General features: G+C 39.4%; 1 protein-coding gene across 1 annotated transcript in view; it reads left to right on the top strand.

Moving 5' to 3' along the window:
- The first annotated feature begins 44 nt into the window (after window positions 1–44).
- Window positions 45–14916, top strand: part of LOC139693317 (colorectal mutant cancer protein) — a 33313-nt gene continuing 18441 nt past the window's right edge. The window contains exons 1-7 of the mRNA XM_071591432.1: window positions 45–115; window positions 2756–2991; window positions 3704–3817; window positions 6163–6469; window positions 8466–8665; window positions 11887–12195; window positions 12795–12941. Of these exons, the coding sequence (XP_071447533.1) occupies window positions 2980–2991; window positions 3704–3817; window positions 6163–6469; window positions 8466–8665; window positions 11887–12195; window positions 12795–12941 (1089 nt within the window). The 5' untranslated portion in view covers window positions 45–115; window positions 2756–2979. The remainder of the gene's footprint in view (window positions 116–2755; window positions 2992–3703; window positions 3818–6162; window positions 6470–8465; window positions 8666–11886; window positions 12196–12794; window positions 12942–14916) is intronic.

The raw sequence follows: 14916 nt of genomic DNA, 5'->3' as shown, positions 1-14916 counted from the left end.
GAGGAGGAGGAGGAGGGAGGGTGGGTGGGGGGAAGGGGGGAAGGCAAGACCCTTGGCAACAGCAACATCCGGCAGCCCGAGTACCGACAACCCACGAGCAGCGAGAACAGCTTAGGTGGGTGGCCTGAGGGACCCCTCGGATGAATAAATCCCATTCTTTTTACATATGCATACCACAGGCCATTTCCATTGGTCATACCCTAAACTGGCAAAATCTAAAATTTCACACGGAAAATTTTCAAATATCCCGATACTAATTTCACTACCAACAATCTTGAGATTCATATATTTTACGTCATGATCTACATGATAAAATCACATAATTCCACATGTTAAGTGATTATGTTTCAAAAGATAGGATTAGAGCACTTATTTCTCCTTCACACTGTGGAAATTAAAATTATTTTAATTTTTTAGATTATTTTTCCTTTCAGAAGTTAGGGCTGTATGTAGCTTTTTACATTTAAGAAATTGATAATTTTGAGGTGCTATATTGAAAATTATGGGTGTTAGATGACAGAATGGCACAGTTTTATGAAAATAAAATTCATGATTTGTAATGGGTTTAATAAAATTCACATTGACAAATGTTACTTCATGGATGTGGTGCTTAATCACAAAATTGAACTGAACATTTTTAGTATCACAAGATCAATTGAATGAAAGGAAGAGTGCAACTAGTTAGGGCATCACCAGTCACAATTGTAGGAAAGAAGAGTTCTGTAGGAGAACTGAAATTGGGGAAAAGACTGTGTTATTAGGTACACAAACAGTGTTCTACTTGTAATACTCGTTTCTCTTGACCAAAAGAGAAACCCTAGAAAGGGTAGCTGTATTTTTACTACCAGAATGCTGTAGGGCTAAGGAAATTAACTGGCTGAACTGGCAACTGGTCTCTTTGGAGCACAAAATTTTTATTTTGCCCCAAAACAACTTTGTGCAGTGATATATTTAATAGTGAGCTACGAATGGCTAATTATTCAGACTACAGATAATATCAGGATATCTGTACTAGCGCACAAAAATATGGCGGTGGTGTTTTGATAGCTGTTAGTCATAGATTTATATTTTCATGCATCGCATCACATCCAGCTTGAAGAACTGACATTGGGAGAATTGAAAGTAATGAGAATTGGCTTATGAGGTAATAACTATAAGGGTAATCCCAAAAATCAGGTCTTCGATTTTTTAAGAATTAGAAAGAAATGTCCATTCTCAATAATTGATGTATAATTTTAAAGCTTGAACATTCTTTTTTTTCTGCAAAATTGCCATTTCGGTTTATGCATTTTTGTGGGCTCTGGAGCAGTTTTTGTCTGACCATGTGATACCCACTCGCTGCAATGTTGTTGAGGAAGTGTTTGACCTCATCTTCTTTCACCTTTTAAATTTCTTGTGGCTCTAAAGAAACGGGGTTAGTGGCAAATCACCACACATGCAATGTCACAAGTAATCAATCATACACACTGTGCCCCCATAGTCCATTGGATTGAAGCCAATGTTTATACATGAAAGTGTTTTCCTCGGACAAATTCAAAGGACTGCTAGGGATGCTGGAGAGAGTAATTTTAACAGATTGAGGATTTTAGAGAAAATATTTGAGATTGTTCCTTGTTGGCATATTATTTATCGATCAAACTAGAGGAAAATTTCATGTCCGTCAGTTTTACACGTAACATTAAGCACAGTAAAGAGGGGTTTAAGTTGGAAATTTTGGGACTTTAAAGGAACAAGATGCTGTGACGAAATACCGTAAATACAATATCACAGGCATTCGTATTCATGTGCGACGCGCCATAGTCCACGAGGTTAAAGCCAACTTTTAAATACGTAGGCTGTTTATACCTCCGACAAATTCCAAAGAAACTGTGGGAGATGCCGCAATAGTAACCCAGAATAGAAAAAGAATAGTAAAATTCGCCTAGTCAAGGCAAATGATTTTTATACTCTAAAATTGTTGCATTGAAATGCACAATAGCGGATGATTCCATTATAAGTCACTGTTGAGGCATCTCCCGCAGTTTCTTTGGAATTTGTCGGAGGTTTTATGTTAGATTTTGGTGTGTAACTGTTTGCATTGCCTATGGCTACATTGCTCTTGGAAAGCATCAAGTCCAGCATCCATACAAGGGAAGCAGGGTGAGATGATTTTGCATGAAATCACACATTAAGAAGATGAGAGTAATTTCGAAACATTTATAAAAAAATCCTTTCTCCCTAATCCATATTGTCAGTCTTTAATTTTGAACCAATAGGATTTGAGAATGCACATGAAGAATTGTGTTCTTCTTTAGTTCTTTTAGATGAATAAGTGGATGCATAATCAAACATTTGATTGTGCGAAATGTCTGCTGAAGACTTTCACAGCCCTGTAACACTCTAATAAACCTAAGATTAATTCACTATTTAGACCCATTTTTGTTGGCCCATGGCACTGACAGTTACTTCAGAATACTTCCTCGGAAAGCATCTGAAGTGTCTGTTGCGAGGATTTGAGAAAGAAATGAGAAAACTGCACTAGAGGCAACTACATCTTCAACTTGAAAATTCGCCGAAAGGAAACGCCGGCAAAGTACTTAAGTAGTCACTCTGGTGATATTGTGTGAGCATGTGCATATATGTGCACATACACATTTGTAAATAATCTAAAACCTAATATTTCAGTAACTATGGTAACAAAACTTACCTTCCCTTGGGGAAGATGTCAGAATACGGTGCTTGACTCACTAAGTGCAACCGATGCGTCTTTCCTCAGGTGCTGGCAGTGGAGGTCGCCAAGAGAGGTGGGAGTTTGACAGTGGCGCGCGTGACCTGAGCCCGGAGCCTCAGGCATCACCGGGCACCATTCGTGGGCCACCACAAGGCCCAGCCCCAGCCCCCGCCAACTCACAGAAGCCTCCCTTGCCCAGTGGCCAAGGGTCGGGAGTGGTGGGCAGCTCTGCTATCCCACAGGGTGGTGGCACAGCCAGCCTCCTAGACATGGCCAACAAGGTTCATAGTATTCTCGATTACTTAAAAATCCATCGCTAACATGAAAATTACTGAATAAATGGTAAAAGATGTAATCCATTGATTGTGTATCATGTGCAAGGCAAATATGTACACTAGATACGTGCCATTAACCAGAGACATAAGTTTTTCATCACACTTTTGCAAAGAAAATTATACTTAGTGCAACAATTCTCAAAAGTGTAAAAATCATTCGCCTTGACCAGGATTCAAACCTGGATCCCTTGGATGTCCGGCCAAGTGCTTTTGCCAGTTAAACTACTGAAGCGTCCTCTTACAGGTCAATATTTTGGGGGCTTTAAAATTTTGGAGTACAAGAGGATGCCTCGGCAGCTTAACTGGAAAAAGCTTTTGGCCGGACATCGAGAGATCTGATTTTGAATCCCAGTCAAGGGGAATGATTTTTAACTTTTTGAAATTGTTGCATTTAAATGCATTTCCCTTATTTGTTGTACTCACCATGATTTCATCAGTCCTATAATAATTATTTTTTTGATGCCAACTGATTATTTGCTTTTAATGGTCTACAATAAATGCATTAGCTTAGCTAAAACATTTTTTCCTGCAAAATGGTGATGGATTTCAAGTTATAATTACATTTAATGTAATTTCTTTCTTTCTGCCGCCTGAATTTAAATGTTCTCTGCATGAATAATGGTTAACTCTCTCTCTGTCTCTCTCTTTCTCTCTCCAGCTTCACTTAGCGGCACTGTCGTCCCTCAAGAGTGAAATTCAGGACCTCACAGGACAGTTGAAAGCTGTCACTCAGGAGCGAGACTTCCTGGAGCGGTCTCTTAGCAAAGCACAGGTTGGTCACCACATATTATTTAAAGTAAAATCATGATTCCTGAAGTTTTCCTCATTGCTCCCTTTTGCTTGCTTCGTCTTGGTGGAAAATGGTTTCACTGGCATTGCAACAGGCATCTACCCTTTGAAAGTGATTTTTTTAGAGATTTATCCTCTATGCATACATTATAATATAGCACACTTCATCTATCCCAGGACACCCTGGTCGGCTGTTGATTTTACTGCACTCTAGTTGGCTGTGGTTTGAGGGGTGTATTGAATACCAATTTTCTTCCAAGCAGAAGTCTATTGAATTAATTTTCTTCCAAGTATTTGGCCATTGTCCCAGTAAAAATTATTTGATGGTGTAGCTATTATTGTTGCCTCACAAAGCCTTTGAAAATATTGATTTTTCTCTTTGGCTTTCACCTTCAGTTATTTTAAATATTGTGCATGAGTGCAGTTCAGATACACATTTAAACCCCTTATTTTCAATTTTTTAGGGACCCCTGAGAAAAGTGTGAAGTGGGGGAAAATGAAAAAAGCAGGAAAAGGAGAATTTGCCCTATGAAAAGTGTTCTTCTTTGCCTCGGCTTTCAATTTTCATGCAGGATAATATTTACGTTCCCGAGTTATTGAGAAAAGCTTAAGACATTTGAATCTGAGCTACCTTGCTGTTCGACTGGTGCAAACGTTGTCAGGCTACAAAATATTTTGAAGAAAATAACATAATTTTGGATTCAACATAGTTTTAATGTGATAAAGCAAGTTTTGATACTTTTTAACTATTCAGGAGTCCATCACTGTTAATATGCATATCTATAGTGTTGAGGTGCTGCAAATTATCGCAGTTGTCAGTCACCAGTTCTTGTGTTTATCACACTTCACCATGTTTTGCTCCCAGTCATTTTCCTCATAATTTCAACTTCTCTACAACAAAGTCTCCCTCAGTTGCTCTTGTAATGTTTAAATTACCAAACTAACTCCTAGTCCTACAATATATTCATTTCATAACATGAATCTTTAGCTGGCAGACCGAGTTTGAGTTTAAGTGGTTCACATAAGTTATCAATAGTGGCACTCTGTACTGCCCACCATATTCAACTTCTTAGCTAAAACTCTTCACGTTACTGCTCTTTCCTGTCTTTGTTTAGGTGAATTTATAGAAAATGAAGTCAAAAAAGTTATTTTAAAAAGACTGATGCACATGAATAACTGTTTTAAAATGTGAAATTTTCTTTAATCCAGCACATAGTTATGCAAACATGGGAAATTGGAAAATGAGATTGTGTAAAAATGGAGTTCCACATGCGTTGAAAAATTGGAATTTGTATGGGATGTAATAGAAATGTTAATGGTAAGAAAAGGTTAATTCATATAACACAATTACGTTTGACTATTTTGCATTGGAAGAAAGATAGACTTATTTATTTTAGGTTGTCCTCTGGTGCCCTTCTAACTGGTTTTTGAGCGATCTTGAAGTTTGGCCAAAATGGAATTTCCTGCAGGTGCACTGGACTTGTTGTACACCTTCATATCTGCTATTTTGACTGATCTTTTTTCCATCTTCAGGAGATGAGTCGTCATGGTAATGACATTGAACCTTTACGCTGCAACATACTTGCGACAGACTCTGGCGATATTGCCTAATGTGCCAGCAATGTAAAAAACAATGGCTTAGCTCGACATTGGTTGTCAGAGGCAGCCTCACCCGTCAGTTGTATTTTCAAATTTCTTCTTTCCAGGTGATTCATAGAATGAGTTCGTCTTTCCATATCCAATTTAGACTGTCTCACTGCTGGCAAATAGTTTTTACTGATGGCACTCCAACAAAATGAATGTGTGCCTCTGATCTCATTCTGAGAACTACATGGAAAGAAGAAAGGGGGGGATCGAGATGGTGCGGGGGCTAACGTACTGGCTTCCCACCCTGAGGGCACGGGTTCAAATCCCGGCAGTGTTAAATATTTTTCAGAGGTATCTCGATCCCTACTTGAGGTGCTTTGTGGAGGGTACTTTGAGTGAGTACGCCGTCCGTCAGATGGGATGTTAAACTGCGGACCCCTTGGCACCTTTCGTAAAGAGTAGGCTAATGCCGACACCGGGTTTCTCTCCACCCTTCATCCTTTCCTGTCCATCCCCTATGGCACAAATGACCTGAGCTGTCGGTCGCCTCCCCTAAAAACTACTACTACAAGAAGAAAGGGTAAGGAAAATGGCCCGGAAGAGGACCCTGAGGCTGCTGCCCTGACGGTGGTCAAAACTGAGGAATTAGATGTTTTCATGTACTGTGCTTTCCCAGATGTTGGTTTTATGTTGGTGTGTAGTGTCTCTTTGTAATTTACTCCCCTCTCTTTCCCCCCACAGTTAGAGAAATTGAGGTTGGTGCATGATGCAGAGGAGAGGCTAGACTCGCAAGCACAGCGCTACGAGGGCCGCCTTACCGAGCTCCACTGCGTGATAGCCGAGCTAAGTCGAAAGATACGAGGGCAGACTTCCCGAGTGATAACAGAGGAGGAAGAGGAGGAGGACGAGTCGACAACGACTGCCGCTGACGATGAGGACGATGAGGAGGGCGGTCGAGGGGAAGTGGAGGAGGAGGAAGAGGAGGAGGAGGAGGATGGTGCTGGGAGCCAGTCGGTGGCAGCTGACACCACGCAGGATGACCTCTCTGGTATGTGTGATTTATCGGGCACCAGATTTTTATGGGGAACCACAAGGAAAGTAATGGGCCCCTACCCTGCTGATGTGCAAATTGAAAATGCTGTTAGGCTTATAATAAATTTGGAGTAAGCCCTACCTAGCAGGCTATTTCCTATTCCCATAAGTGAAATCTTCCCTCATAGGACCCTAAGTGCCATCAAAGTAGCTTGCACGTGTACTCCAGAGCCTTCCAGAATCTGCCCACCAGAGAGCCTTTGAGTTGTAGAAAAGACGCTGGCAAAAGTGTGTTGACGCTCAAGGGATGTGCTTTCAAGAATTTTGAGGCATTGTAGTAATATCTGAAATATATCTATTTTTCTGAAATTTTCCCCAATACTTTTTTACCTTTTTTTCCCCAATACAAACCTTTTACAGCTACTAATTTTTTAATGTAACAATTACTTTTTATTTATATTAAATGTTAACATTGTTTTGTTCCTTTCTCTATGACCTAATAATTTTTCATGAATTCTAACTTGAAAAATAACACACTTTGTGTATAAGACAATGTGTCTTATGAACACAGTGCTGGTGCATCTTATGGGCCAGGAAATAACGTAAATCATTTCCTTTGTGAGCAGCCCATCACTTTAATTTCTCTGGCGGTCTGCCTTTGCAGCACTCTAAAAACTTGGTATAGTCTTTTGTGAGGTCTGAAACACAATTCAGACCTCATTCCTGCTCTGCATTTCAATGTCTGGGCAAAAGTTCAACTATTTTCTCCTCTGGAACTCTCCTTTGTGGGCATTTGACAACGTTGAGATACACGGAGGGGGGGGGGGCATGGAAATAAGACTAGTTGGGGCATCAGGGGATGGTTGATCAAACAATCAAACTCACACTTTCTTAAGTCTCTTTTTTTTATCATCCATGGTACATTTGCTCCAAATAATCTTCAGCAAAGAGCAATGCTGCGATTGGAAATGAATCCCTGCGATTGGAAATTTATTCCACTTCTTCCTGTAAATCTTTTTAGCTGCTGTTCTTCGATGCCATCACCTTTGGGAAATTTGAACATTGCTATCATCCCTTACCCTTAGATGGAAAATTATTCCCAAAATTGCATTTAAAATACAGAATTCAAATTACTTGAAAAACTTATTTAGGAGCAAATTACAAAAGCAGTTTCAAAGTCATTTCAGAGTATAAAATGTATGTAAACGTTACTAAATTAATTTATTCATTTATCATTTCCCAATCCTGGCTACAAAATATGTTCATTTCCTTTTTGAAGCAATAACCTCAAGCATCTTGGCAGATGTATGTTTTTTGCAGTGTTGGATATATCCTCCAAAATAAAATATAATCTTTCAGCTGTAGCAATAGTTGAGAAGTTAATATTGTAGGTACCAAAACTGCATTTATCGCAGTTGAATATTTGCTTTATGTTGATGAGCATATATCATCAATAAATTTTAGCACTCCAGTTTTATTCCTGTTTACTTTGTGGAATGTCAAATCATCCATTTCAACCAAAAAGGCAAAAGAGTCATCTTCAGAAAAACTTTCATCACTTTTGGAGGAAGAACTTTATTATTAAGTTCTTTTGTGGCATTTATTAACATCTGCTGCAGATGCCCCCAGATTTAGTCTCGTGCATTAGAAAGGCATCTCATCTTAAGCAAATGGTGTGTGTATAAGAAGCCAAAATGGCATCGTTTGACTTCAGATGACTGACTGATATATTTTTGGAATCTCTCCTCTTAACAGATCTGGAGGCCTTCGGTAAATAAAAATTACGTGTACAACGGTGTAGGTCTGGAAAAGTCAGGGAAATTTTGGTCAGGCTCAGCAGGCACCGTGAATAATATGTAACATCGTACGGAATGTAAATAAATTGCTTCCATTCTCCCTTAGTCATTATCACAACGGGGAAGCTGCTGCTCTCTCCCCCACCATCCCCCTCATCCCTCTCCCACCCCCATCATCTCACAAGTGTGTATTCTTCTTCTTCTTTCGTGGTGGAGGTGTGGGTGGGGAGGAGGAAGGAGTGGAGACTGAGACACAAGACTGCTGCGAACTGGAGTCGGGCCGAACAGAGCTGGTGGATGGTGAGGGCACCGTGGTTCCCGATGATGCCACTGACCACACTCACATTCAAGACCTTTCGGTGGTGGAGAAGGAAGAGGAGGAAGGCCTGGAGCAGCAGAGGCGTCTGCACCGAAAGGTAGGTTTAACTATTTTATCCACTGCAGCCTTGTTAAAGTGCCTCTTTTGCAAACCACCACAGTCCATTTAAAATTGGAATCAAGCGATAGCCATCATTGGCTGCTAAGTAGAATAGCTAATTATTTTGGCTGCAGCACCTTGATAGGAGATGAAGATGGAGTGATCTTTATTGGGTTGTTCCTCCATGTTGAGTCTTTATTCTAATGGTAAGAGTTTTTGAGCCGAGTGGTTAGTGACTGGCAGAAGAATTTGGAAATCCAGGAAAAATGAGGAGGTTTTCTGGAGAGACTTGTTTTTAAAGAGGGAATCAGGTTGACGTGGTGGCTAGCATGCTGACCTCTCTCTCAGAGGGCTCCGGTTTGAATCCTGTAAATAGCAGTTCTTTTTCAGTGGTATCCCGATCCTTACTTGAGTTGCTTGTGGAGAGCATTTTAATTGAGTACATCATCCATCACATATGATGCTAAACTGTGGACCCCTTAGCGCCTTTTGCTGAGAGTAGGCTAATTCCGACGTGGGGTTTCTCTCCACCCTTCCTCCTTTTCCCATCCATCCCTCTAGGCAACAATGACCTCAGCTGTCGGTTGCCTCCCCTTAAGCTACTACTACTTATGAGAGTAAAAAGAAACTTTGCACTTCCACAATAAAGATTTAATATTTCACAACCATGGTTTTGATGATGTGCAGCATCGAAACCATGGTCGTCAAATATTAAATCTTTATTGTGGAAGTGTAAAGTTTCTTTTTACCCTCATAATGAAGTAATTCCATGAAGTTAAACCTGAAACTGTTATGTCTACTACTTCTTGTTTTAAAGGATACTCTTTAGTCGATGGGACATGTTTATGCTGCAGTGGTCCATTTAATTCTGTTTTTGAGTCGAAATTCAGTAATCATATTCTCTGCATATGCAAGGGAGTAACATATCAATGTGTCACATTTTTTTCCAAAGATTTTTGATAAACATATGAATCAAATTGTGTGTTTATTGTCCCTCTGTTATACTTGAAGGGACCCTGAAAGTCATGATCGTATGGGGCTGGCCAGTGACTTTGAATGCTAAACTAGCTTTGATGATGCCAGCTTTCAAAAATGCCCTGAAATAGAAATGTGTGATCTCATCGACCATCTCAGCCTTCTTTCTAGTGCCTTTTTTTACCAAAAGAGCCTACTATAAATGTTACTCAGATGTAATCATTCTCATTTTGCCACTCACAGCTATTCTACACATCAACCTAAACATCCTAATTCCAGTGACTTCTATCTTTCACCCCTTGACATGTTAAATCTGGCCAGGTCTCAGCACTACAAAGAATTGTAGGTCTAACCAAGACATGTATAGCTTTCCTTTCTTCTTACGATTCACTTTCCCGTCTCAGAGCAATGCAATTATCTCTATCCAGATGTTCCTTCCACATATTATTCTCGGTCTTATTTCCACTTCCAGCCATCAATCACCTTGGTATGGCCCAAGGATGATGCGCAGCATCAAAACCATGGTCGTGAAATATTAAATCTTTATGTGGAAGTGCAGTTTCTTTTTTTACCCTCATCTTGAAGGAATTTCTAAAAGTTACGGCTGAAACTGTTATGTTTAAGATAATTGATGGCAAAGAATAAGTTTATTAAAGTACTTTCATGTGGACTGTAAGGCTCTGCCTGGAAACCTGATAATTGTGGCCTGGGAATGATTGTATTGAAGGACTCTGAGAAGTGGGTGTAGTGAAGAATGGAGAATATAAGTTAGACAGAGTTGTTGAAGCTACAAATGCTCAAGTTTTAAATGCGGTAGGTGAAGAGAAGTAGTTGTTCAGGAATGTCGGAGATAGGCAGAAAATTTGGGATGAAGGAACTAAAGATAGGAGGGTGATGTTAAAAGCCATGGTATGGTGGGTGGGTGGGATGAAGGGAGGGAATTGGAATTTTTTGATGGCATGAAGGCAGGCAAAAGTAATGGAGAAATAAAAAGGAAATGGTGTTGGGCAAACAATAGAAAGTCTCAAGGTAGGAATATTATATTAGTTGTTGTTGGCCATCCAAAATTCACCTATCTTATTTGGAATAATTGCCTTGCATTGAACTAAGTTGACTAAATTACCTCCAGAAGACAAAGAAGTGTCACAGTGAGAACAGTGTTATGTTCTCCCTTTCAGGTTATAAAACTTCATGTGCTGTGCTCGTGATAGTGAATATCAGGCTTCTTCCCGATTGATGATATTAATGAATTCTTAATATGATTTCCGTGGAACTTTTCTACCTTATTGTCAGAATTCTTGATTATTTATGAAAATGTGGTAAAACCTGCAAATGGGCTAAGGGAAAAGTTACAGGATTATTTGATGTCTTGTTTGATTACACCTTACTAAATATCATGTCATACAGACGTTGGTTTTAATATTTATAATGATATTGTGTCTGTATAATGGTTGGCTTCCAATTAATGATCGATAAACTAGCATGCTATTGCTTAATTCAATGGTTTGAGGCTCTATTTCGTGAAAATTCATGATTACTGAAAAAATAAACGTAAAATTTTTTCACCCAAAAGCAGTGAATTTTTTCCAGACATATGTTCACCTCAAGGAAGAGGGACAAAAAATGGACACGCTGGAACAGTTAAGAAATAAAAGTAGAATTTACTACCAGACATTTGGTAAATGAAAACATCTTTGTAAGATACTCACCTCTTATGGAAGTTTCATTGTCCGTATCAACAAAGTGCATTCGAAACTCTTTGTCTTCTCCCCCCCCCCCCCCATTTATAATCCTTTCCGTCCTACACATTACCTCATCCCCTCCTCTGTCAGCCACCTCATCATATCAACCCACAACCCTCCCTCTCCTCCACCCCACTGCCACCTCCGATACTTGTCCATTCCTCCCCTTCCCGCTGTAAATTCCCTTCCATAGCCCACCTCCCCTCCTAGTAAGAGTATATGTATATTTCCTGGCCATGTACTATTATACCTGATGATGCCTATGCATCAAAACCTCTAGTAGTGTAATAAAGTTTTTTGTGTGGAAAAATACTTTTATTTTATAAATGCTTATTTTGTTATAAGTTTATTTATTCAGTGACGATATTGCTTATTTTCATAAACCGTTATGCTGGTCAACAAATTGTTAAGCATTGTGAAAAGTGACTAATTCAATATCAATATTATAATGAAATTGATCTATTGGTAATAGTATTAATAGTAGCATCTTTTTTATGACCAGGTGAAGGAACTCCAGGGAAACCTCCAGCAACTTCAGATAATCACTCCCTCTGCCGTGGTGCCACAGTCCCCCCCTCCTCTGGAGCCAAAGCAAGCCACAGTGCCGCATGGGAGGCCCAGGCCAGTGCCATGCTGCTCAAGGGGTGGTCGGTGGCCACAGGGTGACAGTCCGCAGAAGAGGGCACAGGGCAGTATGGTGCCGCCTGCCAAGCATGAGGGATGCCAGGAACCACGAGGGGGACTGCTCCCTTCTCTCTCACGAGAATGCCATGCCGCAAATATAACTGCCTCTGAAATGGTGGATCTTGGGGTAATGATAAGTGTGGTGACAACAATTGTCTCCGATTACCATATTTCCTGGCCCATAAGACATATTTTTACGACAAAATGTGCTCTATAACCAGCTTGTATCATTTTCTGTTTCCATTTAGCATCAGCCTTCACTATCCAAGTCACTTTCAATTTCATTATTTCATTGGTAATGGTACTTCTAATAAACACGTATCCATACTACTCTAACTCTTCGATGAAACTTCTACTTCCCATATCTATCTATCTATCTATCTATCTGCAATAACAACAATAGAACACCTTTCTCTCAGTTTCTAGTCCTAAAACAATCCCTCTTCCACAAAAACTTTCATTTGAGTGTTGTTTTCCCATTTCTATCCTCAATAACTGGTGCTGCATTGAGTGCATGGCTTAAAAAACTTGCTATTATTGATATTTTGGTTAAACAAGTCATTCCATCCACAGGGACGTTCCATCCAACGATTATTCCCCAAACTGTGTTCATTCGTGTGTGCATATGTTTTTGCATGTGGGTGCCCACGTATGGTTTTTGTATGCACTTAGCAAGGTGGATTTTAGGTTATGCATAAGTGATTCATAGTCGGTGTTTCTGTCCAGGTGTGCTGCAACTCTCGAACCGCTGAGCATCTTGTTAGAGACATTCGGGAAGAGTCGTCTGCACAAGAGCTTCAGCTTGCAGCAAGATGTGGTGGCAACAATGAGGGTGGCGATGGTGCTCCTGTTTGGGCTGGTGCATCTAATAAGGTATGGCGTACTTATGTGATTGGTGTAAAGTATGTGTGTGTGGGGTGGCACCTGTCTGACATTGGTTGGAAATTATTTTTGTTTGAAGGCGTGGCTTGTTTGTATGTTTCCTCGGAAGGCTCTTGTTATCCTTATTTTCTTCTCTTTTCATCTTCTTATTCCATCTTAGAATTCTGTTGGCACTATCTTGATTTTTCTTCTTATCCAATTAAAGATTTATTTTTCCTTTTTAATTATGCAAGTGTATCCTTCCCTGGAAAAGAAAATACTTAGTTCTTCCACATACGTTTTTACTAGGCACAAACTAGGTTTCGACTTACAAAGTCATCTTCAGGTTAACTGTAATTGTTTAAGATTTGTAAGTTGAAACCTAGGTCGTGCTTACTAAAAACCTATGTGGAAGAACAAAGTATTTTCTTTTCCAGTATGAATTGCTGCCGCAAAGTGATGCATCCAACTATCCTAATATCCTTTAATTTTAAAATCTGATTCAAGTATTATTCCATTTTGCACCACACATTTTTTTTATCCAATTGGTATCCTGCCCTCAAAGGATTTTCAAACGGTTGATATTATTTCTAAATCAGTGATTAATGGCTGTGGATATTGGAAAATTGCTGGCTAGTAATTTTCTCCCCTTAAATATTAAGATTACTTGGAACCTTCTGATAAAGTACAACTTGACATCTGATGCTAAATTAAACTGTGCTTTAATTCCACATATTTACTTCCTCCCTTCATTCCATCCAATATTCCTTATGTTTTCTCCTCATACCTTGCCTGCATGATGCTCAAAATCACAGTCCCCTCCAAATCACTCAAAAGTCTTCAGCAAACCGTCGCCAAACAAAGTGCCCTGCATCCATATTTGTTGCTTCCTTTGGAGTTCTACCAGCAATCCCCTCTCCTCCCCCAATATACCAAGCTCTTCCTCATTTTCCTTTCTGTCTACTTCACCTTCTCCATCCTTTTCTCCACCCATATGTCAAAGGCCTTCCAAACTACGCCCATCATCTTGCTTTGATGACCATATTTCCCCACCAAACAAAACTAACCTCCATATCAAGGTATTGGTGAGCCTTTTCTTAACCTCCTTATTCAACATCCCTGTTATCAATTCCCATCCTCCTCCTTGGGAAAGCTAAAGAAAAATATTCATGGCTCTTGTCTAGCCGTGAATATTTTTTTAAATATTTGGATAATCAAATGCAGTGGAATCTGGATATTTGTATAAGGGTTCACAGTCCTCACAAAATGAATAACTATATTAAGTTCATGCATTACTGAAGTTGGTGTAATAATCACTTATCAGTAAATTCCTATTTGGGTTATTTTACATTATAGGTTTAAATATATTAACTTGGTAACTATTGATGTTAATTTATTGTAGATTTTTTGAATGATTCCAATACTATATTGTTCTCAGTTTACTAATTGAATTGGCTAACTCCATCAAAGCATAATCTATATTAGCTAATAGTTGGCCAAGTGTGACAACATATGGTTCACAGAAGAGCGACGTATGATCTGGTGTTTTCCTGGTATAGTGTGTGTAGAAACTCCTGTCGGGTCTTCGACTGACGGAGTCTCCATTCTGACTGACCTCTCGATGCTCAACTTGGGCATTGCTTGCGGGGCAAGAGTAAGCTTAGGGCAAATCCCAAGTGGAATTTCTACTCTCAAAGAAGAGTAGCTATTCATCGAGTTCAGACATGCTCTTTTAAATTTGCTCACTTGCTCTTCTCTGTATTTTTTCCAACACCAAAAATAAATTCAATGAAAAATGAAGGCATTTTGTCATTCATGAATGCTTGCAAAGATTCACCTTAGTAATACATTTTGTAATATTGCACCATTAGATGAAATCTGGAATCTAATTAATTTTCATAATATGTTAGTGCTACTGCCGGTTAGATTTTCATCTAAAAATAATATACCAGGTATTAATTGTTTAATGAGATGCCAGCTATTAATT

This window comes from Hetaerina americana, unplaced genomic scaffold (genome assembly GCF_022747635.1).
Source record: "Hetaerina americana unplaced genomic scaffold, ioHetAmer1.1.p SCAF_46, whole genome shotgun sequence".
In the NCBI taxonomy this organism is placed as follows: Eukaryota; Metazoa; Arthropoda; class Insecta; order Odonata; family Calopterygidae; genus Hetaerina; species Hetaerina americana.
This window is presented reverse-complemented; position numbering and strand designations above follow the sequence as displayed.